Source organism: Martes martes, assembly GCF_963455335.1.
Source record: "Martes martes genome assembly, chromosome: 8".
Classification (NCBI taxonomy): Eukaryota; Metazoa; Chordata; class Mammalia; order Carnivora; family Mustelidae; genus Martes; species Martes martes.
In genome coordinates, this window is record NC_137895.1 from 77,166,215 (window position 1) to 77,182,538 (window position 16,324).

Sequence of the window (16,324 nt, forward strand, 5' to 3'; positions counted from 1 at the left end):
TAAAATTAATGACATCTGTGTCAGATGTATAAATATATATTAAAGTCGACCCTGTTTTTCTTTTTATTTTCAAGTAAAATTTCACAAGATTTAATCAGTCTTATGTAGTGGTAAGCTGGTAAATGTTTAAAATGTGGACCTCTGGGAGAGAAAAATAACCCTACTGTGTAGCATTCTTTAGTTGCTGGGGAGTAAATATTCCCACTATGGCCAACCTTGACAAATTAACATAATTTAATGTGCTATTGGAAAAGATATACAACAGCTCACCATTATATAGTATTTTCACCATATACATACAGTAAACTGAAGTAACCTCAAGAGCATAAATAAAAGTAGATTGTAGTAAAATAATTAGAAAGTAATGAGTTTTAAGCATTTGTTACCTTTGTTTTTAATTAATTTATTTATTTATAAGTTAATATAATTTAATTTTCATTACTGGTTGGTCAGTCTCGTGAAAAACAATTTAAAATAATCTACAGTGTGTTGAGGGCATTAAAGATAACAAAGCAGTTTTGAAAGTGCTCTAGTTTTAGGACAAATACTATAACTCTATCTTTCAAAGACAAGTAAGGTTTCAGAAATATTTCTTACAGGGAGAGATGCATTATATTTTTATCTGGAAGCAGCATGTTTTCTAACAATCAATTTTTCTAATACTTTCATCTCAATTACCTTAACTCAGTAAGTACTTGTTGAGTTGTTAATTAAGTTCAAGATGTAGATGGATCTCATCCTTCATTTATCAATCCTCATTGATTGTTTCAGTGATGAACCTGCTAGACATCCTACTGCATTTCTTGTTTATTATTAAGGCAATAAAAATGCTATTTTATTTTGGGGAGTATTTTTTATTATTATGACTTCAGAATTCATAAAATGTAATAATTTTCATCAATGCTTGAGAATTTTAATGACATTGCTATAGCCACAGGAATTATACACACAGTTACATGCATATTTATATATTGACCACAAATTTTAATGCAACTATAAGATGCAAAGACATGAAATAAGTCCTTGCAAACATGTGATGATACATCAACTGTAATAGTAAAGGTCCACTAATGTCATTTCATTAACTAGTATCTCAGTTATTTGATTAATGTTTGAAACCACAACTTGAAAGCTGCTTTGGGATTAAAATTGCTTTATCTTTTATTTTTAGAGTTTACGTGGTACAGAAGATATGGTCATGGAGGTAAGTTGATGAAAGGGTAAGTTTTTAAAAATAGCTTTTCTCAAATGAAACGTATTTCACCTCTCCTTTAAGCTATTAACTCTCTAAACTTAAAAGCAAATGGTTAATGTTAGATCACTTGGGGATTTTGTGAGATGGTTTATCTGGGGTCATAAGACAACTTGTTTGACTGCCCGAATAAACTGAGTGGATATACCACAAACAAATATGCTATTAAAGGATCGTAGCCAATAGAAAATATTCCATGTGGCCTATATTTTTTTCCTTGCATGCTTTGTAACAATTCTATGCTATTAAATTTTGAAGCAATATTTTAAGTCTTGTAAACACCTAACTTACTTTTGAAAGTCTCTTGCTTTGCTGAAAAGATAGAACTAAAGTTAGTGACCTCGGAACCTTAAGATTCAGTTTAATTACGACTTCAAAGATGTTGCAGAATTTATTGTTTATTATTTATTAAATGTAACTGTTAATTCTGCTCATTTAGATTCTACTTCAACCACTGAACGTTTCTTGCCAGAAATAGAGGCAGCATGGGATACTGGAGAAAATAGAGTCTAGAGAAAGAACAGCTTGGATTTGCAAATTCAACCTGGTATTCACTAGTGATGTGATCTTGTACAAATTATTCACCTTTTATGAGCCTCGACTTCCCCATATGTAAAAATTACAAGATCCTTGTGAGAACTAAAAAAAAAAAAAAAAAAAAAAAAAGAATATGATGAGAGTTTTTAGAACAGTCATTTATGTCACAGGTACTCAGTGAACATACTAAGACTAGAAACTTACAAAAGCCACTGCAGGGTGATAAGAGAATGCAAAATTGAAAAGAATCACTGAGCAACCAGTGCTACAACTTGCGTGCCAAATCAGGGATATTCACGCTAGTGTGGGTCAGAAGAACTTCCATTTGTAGGTTGCCATGAGGATTATGGGAAAGGAAAGTCTTAGCATGAATTCTGCCAAAGCCACTTCTGTTTCCACCTGTGAGTTATGGATCACGCACGTACACTATATAAAGAGGTTCTTTGACTTCAAGAAGCTTACCATATACTAGGAAATAAGATAAGTAGGCAACAAATTTATAAGAAAACATATACTGAGCATTTTAAAAGATTTACTTTGAGCCATTAAGGAATAGTTAATGTTGGGAGTAGTAGGTAAGGGAGTCCTGAAGTATTTCAAAAACTTAGAAATGGAGCTACTTCCAAATAAAAGAAGTGGGACAAATAAAAGTAAAGAGGTAAGGAAATGTGGGCTGTATTAAGTCAGTATTTCTCCAAGCATTTCAGTAAATGCTTGTTCTACAGGATATTAGTAGGATTTACGTTAAAAAGGACTTTATTGTCAAATAAATTTGGGAAAGGCTAATTCATAAAAGTTTAATAGTTTATTATTAACTTTAAGTGATACGCATTTGTACTACTCATTTAGTAAGTATAATACATGTATTACTTCCTTGGACTGCTGTAATAAAGGACCTCAAACTGGGTGGCTTATAACAACAGAAATTGAATTGTATCATAGTTGTGGAAGCAAGAAGTCTATAGCAAGGTGTTAGGAAGTCTTGCTGCCTCGGTAACTGGTAGGAGAAGACTTCTTTCTTGCCTCTCCCAGCTTTGAGTAGCCTCGGACATTCCTTGGCTTGCGGCAGCATGACTCCAACATCTACCTCTGTCTTCATATGTATGTTTTCCTCCCACGTCTGCCTCTGTGTCTGAATTTACCTCTTTTTGAAGTTGCCAGTCATATTGGATTAGGGCCCACTTATGACCTCATTTTAACTTGATTACTTCTATAAACATCCTATTTCCAAATGTGGTTCCATTCTGATGTGCCAAAGATTAGGACTTCAACATATCTTTTTGTGGGGGCACAATTCCAAACAACTATATTACACCAAGAGAAAAGTACTGTGAATCTCTGATGAGAGAAGAGTTTTAAAATATCTAAATATTCTGAAACTTTTTGACCACCCAGCTAATTGTTACTAAGAAAAAAAAAACAAAAACAAAAACAAAATAAAAAAACTCATGTATGCTGACTGACATCAAGTTAAATTCATAACTGTTAACTTCAAACGAGCAGCTGGTACTGCCCAGCAAACATACTCCACTTCCCCAGTGAATTCATTTTCTCATTTTCCTAGATCATGTCATAGTTGCTTCCCTCCCTTCAAAACTCCACCAGCTTCTTACCATCTTTACTTTGCTTCTTATTACACAAAGGTATGAGAGACAACTTGAAGATAATTTCCACAAGTTGACACTACCACGTTTACTCTCCTCCTACATCTATGCCCATACACTCTGTCTTCCTGCTTGTTTCATACATGATGTCACCATACTAAACCCTATACTTGTACACTTGTCCTATCCCATCTGGTTTATTTAAGTTCATTGCCCCAGCAATTGTCCCCTGTGTCTTCTCATCATCAGATTCTCCCTCTACTGGATTATTGCTGTCAACATGCAAACATTCTCCAGTAATCTCTCTCATTTAAAAAATCATTTCTTTGCAAACCCCACACCTTATAGCTAATATCCTTCTTAACTATTCTTCTTTTCAATAGTATTACCAAAAAAAAAAAAAAAGAATAGACTATGCTTTCTGTCTTCAAATTCTCTGATTCATATTTTCCTTTGAACCTACTGCAATCAAACTTTCACATCAACATTCAACCAAAATGCCTTGTCCATGTCACCATGATGTACCTATTGTAAACCCAGTGGTCAACTCTCAGGCTTTTTACTCAACCTATTGGAAATCGTGCTGTAGTTGCAGATATTATGTGTAGACATAACATCTACAGGTAAAAGAGGTGTATGTTTTTCTCATATCTATTTCTTTTTAAAAGCAAGAGACCTCTTAATAGACCTCTGAACACCTCAATGTCCAGAGTAGGCTTGCAAATTTACCACCAAGCTTGTCATAGGAAGGAGTAATGTAGTGGCATTAATGACTGTCAACCTGTACTTCTGAGTCATGTGAGGGAGGATTTGATCCTTGAGCATATCTGACCTTTATCATCAGGGTGGAAGGGGAGGACTGGCACTGGTCAGTCAAGCAACAGTATCTGCCACATCACATAAGTGAGTGGAAATTGAGGTTTTGGATTTTTTTCCCACTTATGAATGGGAGAGTTCTATCTAATATATTATCTTGGATATATAATAGTTTTTAACTATTACTATATAATAATCGTAATAGCCTGTGTGACTAGCTTTTAAATAAAATATATGCATTAAAAATACATAGATATTTTTATTTTAAAAATAAAGTACCCCAAGCCTTATTTAAAAAAAAAAATCATCAAACCTTAACTCCACTCTTTTCCATGTCTCTTAAAAATTTCTTCCTTTTTTATTTTTTGGATTATATGAAATCAACGTGTGTCCTGTTGAGATAAAAGAATTAATACAACTAAGTTCCATATAGTGAACATGTAATGTTCAGATATTTAATTAGTAACTAAATATGTGATAGTAAATATTTATTTTAGATGCTTTTCTCAATTATGATCTTTCTTAATTTAATAATAAGATACAGCTATCTCAGGACCAATTTTTACCTAGCCTAACCTAAAATGAAAAAAAATTTCTTTAATTCCTTTGTAATTTAGTGACAAAAACAAGGGGAAGAGATAAAATAGCAGTATAATACTTATTCTATGGGAATTAGGGAATGAAATAATCATTAATTGATAGAATGGGATTATCATATGACTCTAATATTTCAAGCAAATATCAATGTAAATTAAAATTCTGAAGAGAGATCAGATACAGAATTTCCTGTGTCCTCATAGTACTTATACCCAGATTTTCATGGTATTTTTTCAGTTAGGATCCCTTCAATTAGTTAGCATTATTTTTATTCATTTTTCTATCTCTAATTATGATGGAGATTTTATAGCATTCACTAGCTTATCATTATTTTGTGATACAGTCACTGTTATCAATTAAAAGAGACTAGAGACAGCCTAGAAGGTGAAGTGATAAAAGTAGGCCTTCAACTGGAGCATGCCACATAGTGGGGTATACATGAAGTAGGTGTGGCAAGATGCCTGACCATTAAAGAAAACACAGTATTTGGAGGCTCTAGCTGTGGACCTTAGGGCAAGGAAGTGGCTGCCACCAGATGATAGGCTCCTGGGCAGGTAAAGCCATACAAGGGTAAATGTAGTCAGTCTTACTGCTAACATGACCCCAGTTTTTGTTCTAACAATTTGATTGCTACAAGTTCTTCAAACCAATTCCTTTTGTATTTTAGTTATGGCAAATTACTGCAGAATCAAATATTACCCAAGACCCTAAAGGATCGCAACACCTGAGTATTCAACGTCCAAGCTCTAAACATCCTTGTTCCCTTATTAGTGGGGAATGGTTGACAGAGAAGACAGGAGGAAAAATGATCCTTTGAGACAATTTAAATAGTGTCTGATTTAGAGAATTTATTGTGTTTCAAGAGACTTGTAACACTCACCATCCCATAATTATTGTAACATTGTAAATATCATAAAAATCCCAGTATTAGACTCCGTTCAAATTTTTTTCTCATTTTTTTTTCCTAATAGTTTTTTTCCTGAGACTCTTCTTATAACATCCTTATGTAGAATAATGTTTTTATAACATAACAGATTGAGATGACATATTACAGAATGAGAAATAGAATTTGTTTCAAAATAGATATAAAAGGAATAAAAAATCTCTCAAGTACAAGTCATAATTATACTTTCAATTTTCGAAAATAAAATAGAATAGCAAGATTATAGTGGACCATCTCCACATAGTGAGAGGTGAAGTAATACCATAATAATTTTAAATAATAAAACTGATTATGTTACTGATGGAACTGAGAATGGTACAGAAAAAAGCAGTAGTTTTTGCCTGTTGTTTACATTTGTAAATTTAACAAATAATCCTATACGGTTTCATTCTTTCTTGTTAATCTTCATGATCAAATTTAAGAAATGAACTTACGTCTCCAAAAGATTACCATTATGTGGTAGAAAACTGGTGAATTTGCATTAAAAGCAGATCAAAAGAAAGAGTGATTTGAAATGCTATCTTTAATTAGCTGGAGAAGCCATCTATAATTTTGTGCTCCTTTTTAGAAGAATCTACCCAGTAAGAAAAAGGGCACGTATTTAAAAAGTAATCTTATTTTTCTGAAACATAATACCTATTTTTTGTTTCGTGTGCCCTGTAACCCCATAATACATCCAAAGCACCATAATTTATCACCTAATTTCTTCCACAGCTGTAGAAAAAAGCAGTAAGAAGGATATATTTTCTGTTGGCTGAGAGTGTAATGCTTGCATTAATGCATCCTTTTCTGAGCCTTGTATTCTCCCAGAAATTTATTTTCGCCTCACCCGAGTGCCCTAGCTGAGAGAACAGAGTGATGAGCTCAGATACTCTTCAAGGGGGTTATGAAGGTAACATTCAGAGGTTCACTGAGCATACCCATGCAATTCAAATGCTTGTTTTTGAGTCATTTATCTTTCAAGGGTCCAAATACATTCCCCAAATAAAATAAATAGAGTAATTGCTAAACCATCTAATGGAATACATTGTTTTATTTAGGCCAGACCATTTTACAAAAGCATAAAACACATATTTGTGAAATAAAACCAGGAGTACTACTGTAATGTGAAGTGTGTCCTATTCCACTTTTTGACCTAGAGAATGATCCAGGGGAACTATCTTAAATGCAATGTCCTCTCAATGTGAAAAATAAATCCAGTATTTTGGTGGAAATTAGCTTCATATTTTTATCCCCCGAATGTTTCACTGTCTGTTCCTATAAAGGCCAGATGGAAGTGGAGTATGAAGAAGTATATACATATAATTTATAAAGAGTTCCTGTCATAAGAAACAAAAATAGCATGGGGCACTAATATTACCCAGTTTGGCATATAAATGTCAACGCAGTTCACCCACAAAGTCTTTACATATGCCCCCTGAGGTATTGCTTGCTAATAGATATAGTCTCATTATTATTTTATGTGACATTCCATTATTTTCAATGGCAAATTTCATTGCTGTTATCTTTTCTAGAAAAAATTAAATTATTTTTAATGCATATGATTAAGATGAAGAAACTACTTAAAACACCCTCAGTCTTCTAAAAGCTGACCAACATTTGTCTTAAAAGCATATGCCTTAAAATTAAAAGACACCCCATGAAATGAAATATTTAAGACTATACATTTAATTAAAATATGCAAATCTACTGATCTAATCTCGACCCTTACGTAGATGTCTGCTTATGTCTTTGTTGAATTTGAAGGTGCAATACAGTACTTTAAATAATGAGGCCAATTTGTATGAACATAACTACTTCAGAGTGATAAAAATAGTTGTTTCGGGGGTGCCTGGGTGGCTCAGTGGGGAAAAGCCTCTGCCTTTTGCTCAGGTCATGATCCCAGGTCATGATCCCAGAGTCCTGGGATCTATCCCCATATCAGGCTCTCTGCTCAGCAGGGAGCCTGCTTCCCTTCCTCTCTCTCTCTGCCTGCCTGTCTGCCTACTTGTGATCTCTGTCTGTCAAATAAATAAACAAAATCTTAAAAAAATAGTAGTTGTTTCAAGAATGCTAATGAAATTATAAATTGAGAATTTAGGGTTATTACAACTTCTCTAATGGCACTGCCAGAGGGCAGTGTCTAGCAGATGCTAGACAGCCTGGGACTGGCTATTTCTACATTGGAAATACAATAATGTTAAAGAGGTTCTAACTAACACAACCCTGCACCTTTGAGATGAGGACAAATTTTGTGAAATAGTGTGCAATTACTAATAAATCCCTATTACTAAATAAAAGAGGGTTTCATTAGTTACAAGCCTCTCCAATTTGCTGCTTGTGGAATACACGTTGGAAATAACCCAAAGGAAAACCCCTAAACTTGAACACCTGAGATTCTCTTGAGTGTGTCTTTCACAGAACATAATTTTTTGGTTTTAATAAAATCCAGCTTGTTTTTTTTCTTTAATGGATCATACTTTTTGTATTGTGTCTAAAAACTCATCATCAGGCTTTTTATATAAATACAATGTACTCAGAAGACACTTATGTGCTTAAAGCTTCTCTAAATAATATTTATTTTTTACCCTCTAAATATCTGGTCTACTTAAGTTTTTAAAAATTTGAGAAATTTCACACTAACATTGTTATTGATCAGGGTTAGAGTTGGAATAGAAGTCATCTTGTCTTCAAGAAGAGAATCTAAATATTTTGATAAAATTGCACTTCTCTGCTTGTCTTTTTAAACATTTTCATGTGAATTGGGAAGAAACAACAGAATCTCCAGATTAGCAGGTGTTACTAAATTGTTCCAATCAGAAAAGCTGTGCAATTGGGAGAGACTCAAGGAAGAGCTTATAAAGTTGTTCAAATGGGAAGAAAAATGGCATATGATTTTTATCGTAGATAAGTACAAGGTCATTTCTTTCAGAGATTGAAAAATCTAGAGCCGACATCCAAGTGAAAGTCTATAGTTGTCAGTGATTTGGGATTCATTCTTCATTTCCCCTGGTGTGCGGTTATATCCTAAAAGGCCGGGAAATATTGGGCATCATCAGGAAAATTATTAGAAGTGAAGCAGAAAACATTGTGTGCATTTTTGGCTTTTACAACTTTGAGAAGGATATGGAACTAGACACTTCTCACAGCAGGACATTCAAAATCGTTAGCAGAGGGCTTCTGTGAACACCTTGAGTTTGTGATCTTATTTATGGTGGTCTTAGGCTTATGGGCCCTTAGGGCATGTGTGCCTGTTCCTTTCTTTTTTTAGATGTTGACTCCACATAGAACAAATGGCTTGCATAAAACAACAGTTAGGGGAAGTGCGTTGGTGAATCTGTTTCTTCAGTTCCTTTGATTTTGATCCCGCAATTTGCTCTCTGAAATAGGGCAGTGATAGGGAAGGAACTGAGGTCTGTAAATTCTTGAATGGCAATATCAGCAAATTCCAAACCAAAAATGAGGCATCTCACCTTGAAATATTTCAGACAAGTTTAGAAAAATTAATGCTTCATACTAGGAGAAACTAACTTGAGGATTTTACTGATCACCTGCATGTATACAAATATGGGTTGATACAACACTAATAACACCAGAACAACAAAAGTGAGTAAAACATGGCCTCTTGCTTTTAGAAATTTTATGAGTTGATACACACATATATATAAATATATATATACATACATATGATAAGATAGGCATAAGATACATAAATCAAATTTTGAAAGGATTGGCAAATTCAAAAGAACATTGACACAATCAGTATTTACCGAATGCTGACTGTGAGCCGGGTACACTACTGTCTTGTATGCGTTGCCTCAAAATAATTCTCACAGTGTCTAATGGGATAGATTTTATTATTATTCTCACTTTGTAAAGAGTGATATTGAGGCCTAGAGAGTTAAATAATTTTTCCAAAGGCGTTGTAAACAGTACTGAGGCAAGATTTAAATTGTATAATGAAACTGCTCCTTAATGGAAGCTGAAACAAAGCTCTCGTCTTCAAGGTTGTTGTTGGAGCAGACAAAATGTCTCTGGTGTTTGCCTTAAACTCTCTCCTAAAAAAATATTTGGAGGAGTGAACCATAGCTTTGCTCTAGCAGAGACAGTTTAATGATCTTATTAGGAATATCCTCCTTCCTAGCCACACATGCTAGTATGAATTCATGTGGGGCATATGGTTCTTAGTTCTTCTCTGTAAATGCTGCTGCACTGATGTCATATGAGTGATTCTCTTCTCTGCATCCTGCTGCGAAGCATCACTGTTCCCTTCCAGAGAAACAGCTGCTTCCTAACTTGGGTTTGCTTATGATGTATTCTGAACCAGTTGGTCAGATCCCAATAATTTGTTTATTGACTGTCCTAGATGTTACTGAGTACAGATGCTGGTCACATGTTTAGAAGAAATAAAACAAACAAGAGACTAATTTCCCAGAGCTTCTAGAAATTCATCCATCCTCTTATCAAAAAATCATTAAGCACCTATTGTGCTCCAGACTGCTTGACAGCTAGCTGGGAGATTATGGACACAGCCACCTGTTCCAAGCATTTACAGTCTCATGGAACAGACGATTGTACCAAGAATCACAGAAGGTGTACTAAGTACCCTAAGCTGTGTGAGGAGTTGTGAGAACACAAATGAGGACCAGCTAAAGCGAGGAGGGGTGAGAGGAAGCTTTCTGAAGGAGCTAACCATGGCTGAGTCATAAACACTGTTTGAGTTTTGAGAGGAGGAGAAAAATGAGATGGTGATTCCAGAAACGGGAAAAACTATGTTGTGAAGTCTCAGGGACATGAAGGCCTGACTTGTTTGAGGGTCTATAAGTAGTTAAGCATGACAACACCGGGTGCCTTGGGAGAAATAATGAGAGATGGACGGAAAAGAATTTCGAATAAAGCACCTGAATGTTTTCCTCAGGATTATGGAGGCAAATATCTTTATTTCAAATGGAAATGGAGATTTGATGTTTCTAACATTTTCCCAAAACCTTTTTAAATGTATCCAAATTTTCTTTGACTTATAAAAGAGCACAATGTAAAATAATTTTATTTTTCTTGTAGTTTCTGAGGAAGATAAAGGATTTGGACCAATTTTTGAAGAGCAGCCAATCAATACCATTTATCCAGAGGAATCACCAGAAGGAAAAGTTTCACTAAACTGTAGGGCACGAGCCAGCCCTTTCCCAGTTTACAAGTAATGTACCTCACTGCTCTTTTATTACAATGGAGTATCAAACTAGATTATAGATGAGCATCTGTGACCCTGTACTGATAGAGAAAGCTATAATATACGGTTAACAACATGCAGGAATATTAACAGAAATATTGGCATGTAAGTTATTAAAATAGAGTTGTTTAAAGTCCAAATTGATAGTAAGTTTTCTTAAATATGTGCAAATAATCCACTCCCTCTTTCCTACACAGATAATGCCAATGCCATTTCATATTATCCACTTAAAAAGTGTCCAATGGTGATCATGCTATTAAGCATGTATAAGGCTATATGAAAATCATGCACAATTTAAATATACACATTTGAGGATAAAATGTTCTTATATGCAACAATCTGGATAACTCATACTCACATATTATAGATAATATTCCTCTATCAACTACATTTAGAGAACTTACATACATAATTCTAGAAAGCACCACTTTTTTCCAGTGGTCTCAAATCTATATTCCAGGCAATATAGCAAATTTCTTAAAATTAGGTAATCTATATCAATATATCTCTTTCTAGTTTTTTGTGGGATTTATGTTTTTTTATGTTATGTTATATTTGGGAAATTTATGTTATAAAAAATAACTTTTAAGGTAACAATGGGTTTTTCTGCTTCAGATGGTTCAGAAAACTATACTAACTATTTCTAGTCTGATACAAAGAATAAGATTAAAAAATTAACCAAACACCAACGGATTTGAATCTCACCTGTGAAATGGTTCCATGAAGGCAATGCAAGTGATTGATGGGGAAATTGGAGCTCTAGTGTGTCAATGTCAGCTAACTTAATTGAAGGTTGTCATTCAACAAGATTGATTTTCATAGTGTTTTTTTCTCAATAGCAAAACAACTTTCTATTGTTATAAGAAGTTATAATAATATATATAAATTTAATCCTAATCGAACTCATTTTCTCTTGATTCAAGAGACTCTCGTGAGTCTCTGGGCTAAATTACAAAATTATTCTTAAAATAAAATATGAATTTAGATATAAAAACACCATCCCTTTGAAGTTATTTTTATTGTTTCAGTTTCATGCATGAGAATGCAAAATAAGTAGATATCTTATTAATTATAAGTAACACATTTATTTTGAAAATATTTGTTAGGCTAGACTTGTTTCTACCCTGAAGCCACACAGTATGGGCATTTATATACATAGTTATGGATATGGGATAGTATAACTAATAGGGTCTATAGAGGAGATCTAACCTAAGCACATAATTTTATAGGAGAGGAAGCTGAATAATGAATAAGGAAATTGACTTGCTCCAGAGTTAGTAAATCATAGATCCAGGACTGAAACAACAGCATGGGTTTTATGGCTTTCAAAGAAACATGTAATTTTTTCAGGATGTATCTATCTATATAGCTTGATAACATCTCAAAAGCTATTTCAGTGATCTCACTTATTTTGTGACACCTTGCCCTTGACATTCATACATGGAAACAGCAGATCAGTCTACAGTCTGGAATGGAGGCAACAAAACAGAAGAGACTGTTCTCAGATAGTGTTTTAGAAATGTGTGCTTCTTGCGGTGCCTACCCCACCTCTACCCCACAGACTCATTAAGAAGCAAAGTTTGCATGACTATAATTTTATACACATTAATTAGCAGCTCCCTTTTTCCCCTTTTCTCCAGTCCCTGGCAACCACCATTGTATTCTTTGCTTCTACAGTTTGACTCTTTTAGATACCTCATATAAGTGCTCTCATATTAAGTGTTCTTACCAAAATTTAAAACATAAAATAAGAAGGCAAAACTTTGACCGACAAATACATTCACTAACTCCCTCCCATAGGTTGAACCGGCACTGAAGTCCCTAGGATGGTGGCCTGACTATCTATACATTAATATAGAGAGCTGGAAAGGAGAAGTAGATGTTTAATTCTGTTATGAAGGCAGTCTGCATTTGACAGAGGAAAAAATAAAAAGGGAAAGAATTCAGCTCATGATGCAGCTTGTCTGATGGAAAAGAACATTTGAAGTTTTAAAACTTTATTTAATATTCAGAGCAAGTCATACCAACCTTGGTAATCATGCAATGTGTCATTCACACAGGAGTTTTATATTTATGGCATGTTCTGTGATAATTTCTTATCCATGGCAACACCCTGAAAGTTACAACAGGGAACTTTAGCTTCTACTTATCAGCCTTGAAGCTTTTATTATCTTGCGTTGACCCTCAAAATAATGAGAATGCTAATAAAATGGCATTTATTTTTTTAAGATTTTATTTATTTATTTATTTGAGAGAGAGAGTGAGAGAGAAAGCATGAGAGAGGAGAAGGTCAGACACGGAGGGAGAAGCAGACTCCCCACGGAGCTGGGAGCCCAACACAGGACCCAGTCCTGGGACTCTGGGATCATGACCTGAGCTGAAGGCAGTGGCTTAACCAACGGAGCCACCCAGGCACCACTAAAATTGTCTTTAAAACTGTCTGAAAGGAGTAACAACAATGGTATACATTCCTGAAAACAAAGTAAACCAGTGAACTTACCCAAACACAGCAAAATTTTAATCATTATATGACATCAAAGGCAGAATCAAATCCACTAGAGAGGAGATAATGCAATAAATAAAAATTTGGAGTCAATATAATGGGATAAAAAAACATAACAATTAGTATTGCTCAACAGGGAAACCCATTGCCTTGGCAAATGCTAAGCAACTTGACATTGGATTGTTTGAGCAGAGCCAATGTTGCCATCAATGTGGGGAGGGGGAAGATATACTCATTGGGTTGGACTTTGGTAGGTTTTCAAAATGCAAAAGCATAGTTTTCTACGTTTGCTTTTAAATTTCCTCCTACATTATAAAAATTAAAACTAAAAATGTTCCAGTAATTTGATTTAATAAAAGATATTCTAAAATCATTAGGCTTCTTTTGGTAAGATTCTGACCCTGATCATAAGTGTGCAAGGCCATGAGCCATGAGGCCACAGCCCACTATTTGATCATGGCTCTTGCCTATAACATTGCTGAAGACGTGAATCCTGATAAGAGAATGAGTATAATACATACATGGTCAGCTTAACTGAAAACTATTTTCTACATTTATCCTTCTCATTATCTCACCAAGAAAGTTTGAGTCCTGTTTTTAGTCAGTTTATTTATAACACAATCCCTCTAAATATACCTGCAACATTATATTGCAGACTTGGAAACAAAAGATCCAATTTATTTTTACAATTTTCAAATTGTGTGATCGACCTCTAGTGGTCAGAGTGTGACATTTACTGAGTAGAATCCTCATTTCAATTAGTTTTATTGGGAATTTATTTTGATATTTAGAATCAGGTACTAATATTTTATATTTTACTTTTGCTAGAGTAGTGCTTTTAATATATTATGCAACACATCTAGATATGCATGAATCTACCTAGTACTTACATAGGAGTTTATCTTTTATAATCTATGTATATCTGCTAAGAAAACAATGTAGCAAAATTCAACAAAATATTTGTCCCTTCCGATGCCTCATGAGTAAAGAGAACACATTTCATGCACTTGAACATTTACCTTTCTGTGCGTGAACTAAATTATAAATCATGAGCCCAGAGACTCAGAATTATAGGGTGTGAAGAAATATCATCACACTGAGTCATCTACTTAATCATCTGATTTCACATGGAGCTGTACCCATATTATTTTAGAATAATATTAGGCCAGTATTGCTGCTGGCAGGCCTATGACCTTTGATATGACATTTGTTTTTCTTTTTCATAGATGGAGAATGAATAATGGGGATATTGATCTGACCAGTGATCGGTACAGCATGGTGGGTGGAAACCTTGTGATCAACAATCCTGACAAACAGAAAGATGCTGGAATATATTACTGCTTAGCATCAAATAACTATGGGATGGTCAGAAGCACAGAAGCAACCCTGAGCTTTGGATGTAAGTAACTGTAAATTTAACGAGGTCCAGTGTGTCTCAGTGAAGTAAAATTAAACGTTATCATAAGAGTTCAACAAGAAGAAAAAGCAAGATGAAAAGAAAACAAGAGAAAAGGTCCATAGATGGAGGGGGTCCTATATGATCAGTGGGCCTTAACTGTGTGGAGAAAAAAATTTCAAGAGAGCAAAGCATCCTGAGGGGTATTGGGAAATAAACTAAGGCCATGTTCTGAAGGGTCTTGAATAAATAGCATCAGTGGAAGTGCTAAGCCATGCATTCTCTCTCTCTCTCTTTCTTTTTCTCTTTTATTATAACATTACAGTTGTGATCTCCAGAGCTTGACTCTACCTGACAGAATCTTATTCCATAGTATGTAATTTACCTTATTAGGAATAAATTAAATTAATTAAATTACTTTAAGTTTGAATTAAGTTAAAATTTCACCTTATGAAGGCCATCATAAAAAAAAAATATTTTCAGGGATGTCTGGGTGGCTCAGTTGGTAAAGCCACTGCCTTTGGCTCAGGTCATGATCCCAGTGTCCTGGGATCGAGTCCCACATTGGGCTCTCTGCTCAGCAGGAGCCTGCTTCTCTCTCTGCCTCTGCCTGCTTGTGTGCTTGTGCTCACTCTCTCTCTCTGACAAACAAATAAATAAAAATCTTTAAAAAAATTTTTTTTCAGAAACCCTGTGCTAACCTTAAAGTTAGAAGCTATTCTAGAAGAACATTGTGCATTAAAAGAGGAGTTGGACTAGACGATTTCCCGTATGCAATTTTATAAGTCAGCACTTAAATCTTTTGCAAAATGAATTATAGGATGAAATCGATGTTTTAAGAGAACCCGTGCGGCAGTGATTACCAGCAAGGAGTGAGCAGTCAGATTCAATTAATGTGGTGACAATGTGAATGTAAATAAATAAACATAATCCTTGAAGAAATAATGGATTACATTGCACTGAAGAAAAAAAAAGGCCCGAAATATTTTTTAAAGTAAAGTTGAATGAAAGAGCAGAAACACTCTCCTCTCTTTAAAAATGGAATGGGAGCAAGTAAAACCAATTTCAAGGTTGGGAGGAATCACTGAAATGATGTCTTCACATGCAGAGGTTATGATGACATTAAGTTATTGTTGTTGAAATGTCAACTAAGTATTTGGGTATGGGGTGGCGTTCGAGCGAAGCATCAGGATTAGAGATGGAGATCTGAAGAGCTCTCTGCAAAAACGTTACAATTAGAATGATGACTTTTCAGATATATAAATATATTGAGAGAAGTAAAAATCTGATTCTATAATTTGAGTACTCATCACAGAGAAGAGATAGGAGGTGAGGCAGGGTTGAAGCAGAATGAGCACCAGTAAAGCAAATGAAGAATCAAATAGAGTATCATGAAGCCAAGCAAAAAGTGAATTCTAAATAAACAGATTAGAATAAAGGAAATGAGACTAAGGAAAACTCAGAATTTGA

The 16,324-nt window shown here is 34.5% G+C and overlaps 1 protein-coding gene across 3 annotated transcripts in view; it reads left to right on the forward strand.

The window, feature by feature from the left end:
* CNTN1 (contactin 1) overlaps nt 1-16,324 on the forward strand; it is a gene marked incomplete at both ends in the record, with an annotated part of 164,621 nt that overhangs the window by 412 nt on the left and 147,885 nt on the right. For 2 of the 3 annotated variants that reach the window (XM_080811380.1, XM_080811382.1), the window contains 3 exons: nt 1,172-1,204; nt 10,790-10,922; nt 14,685-14,857. In XM_080811380.1, the coding sequence (XP_080667506.1) occupies nt 1,172-1,204; nt 10,790-10,922; nt 14,685-14,857 (339 nt within the window). The remainder of the gene's footprint in view (nt 1-1,171; nt 1,205-10,789; nt 10,923-14,684; nt 14,858-16,324) is intronic. The other variant, XM_080811381.1, reaches the window with a different exon arrangement.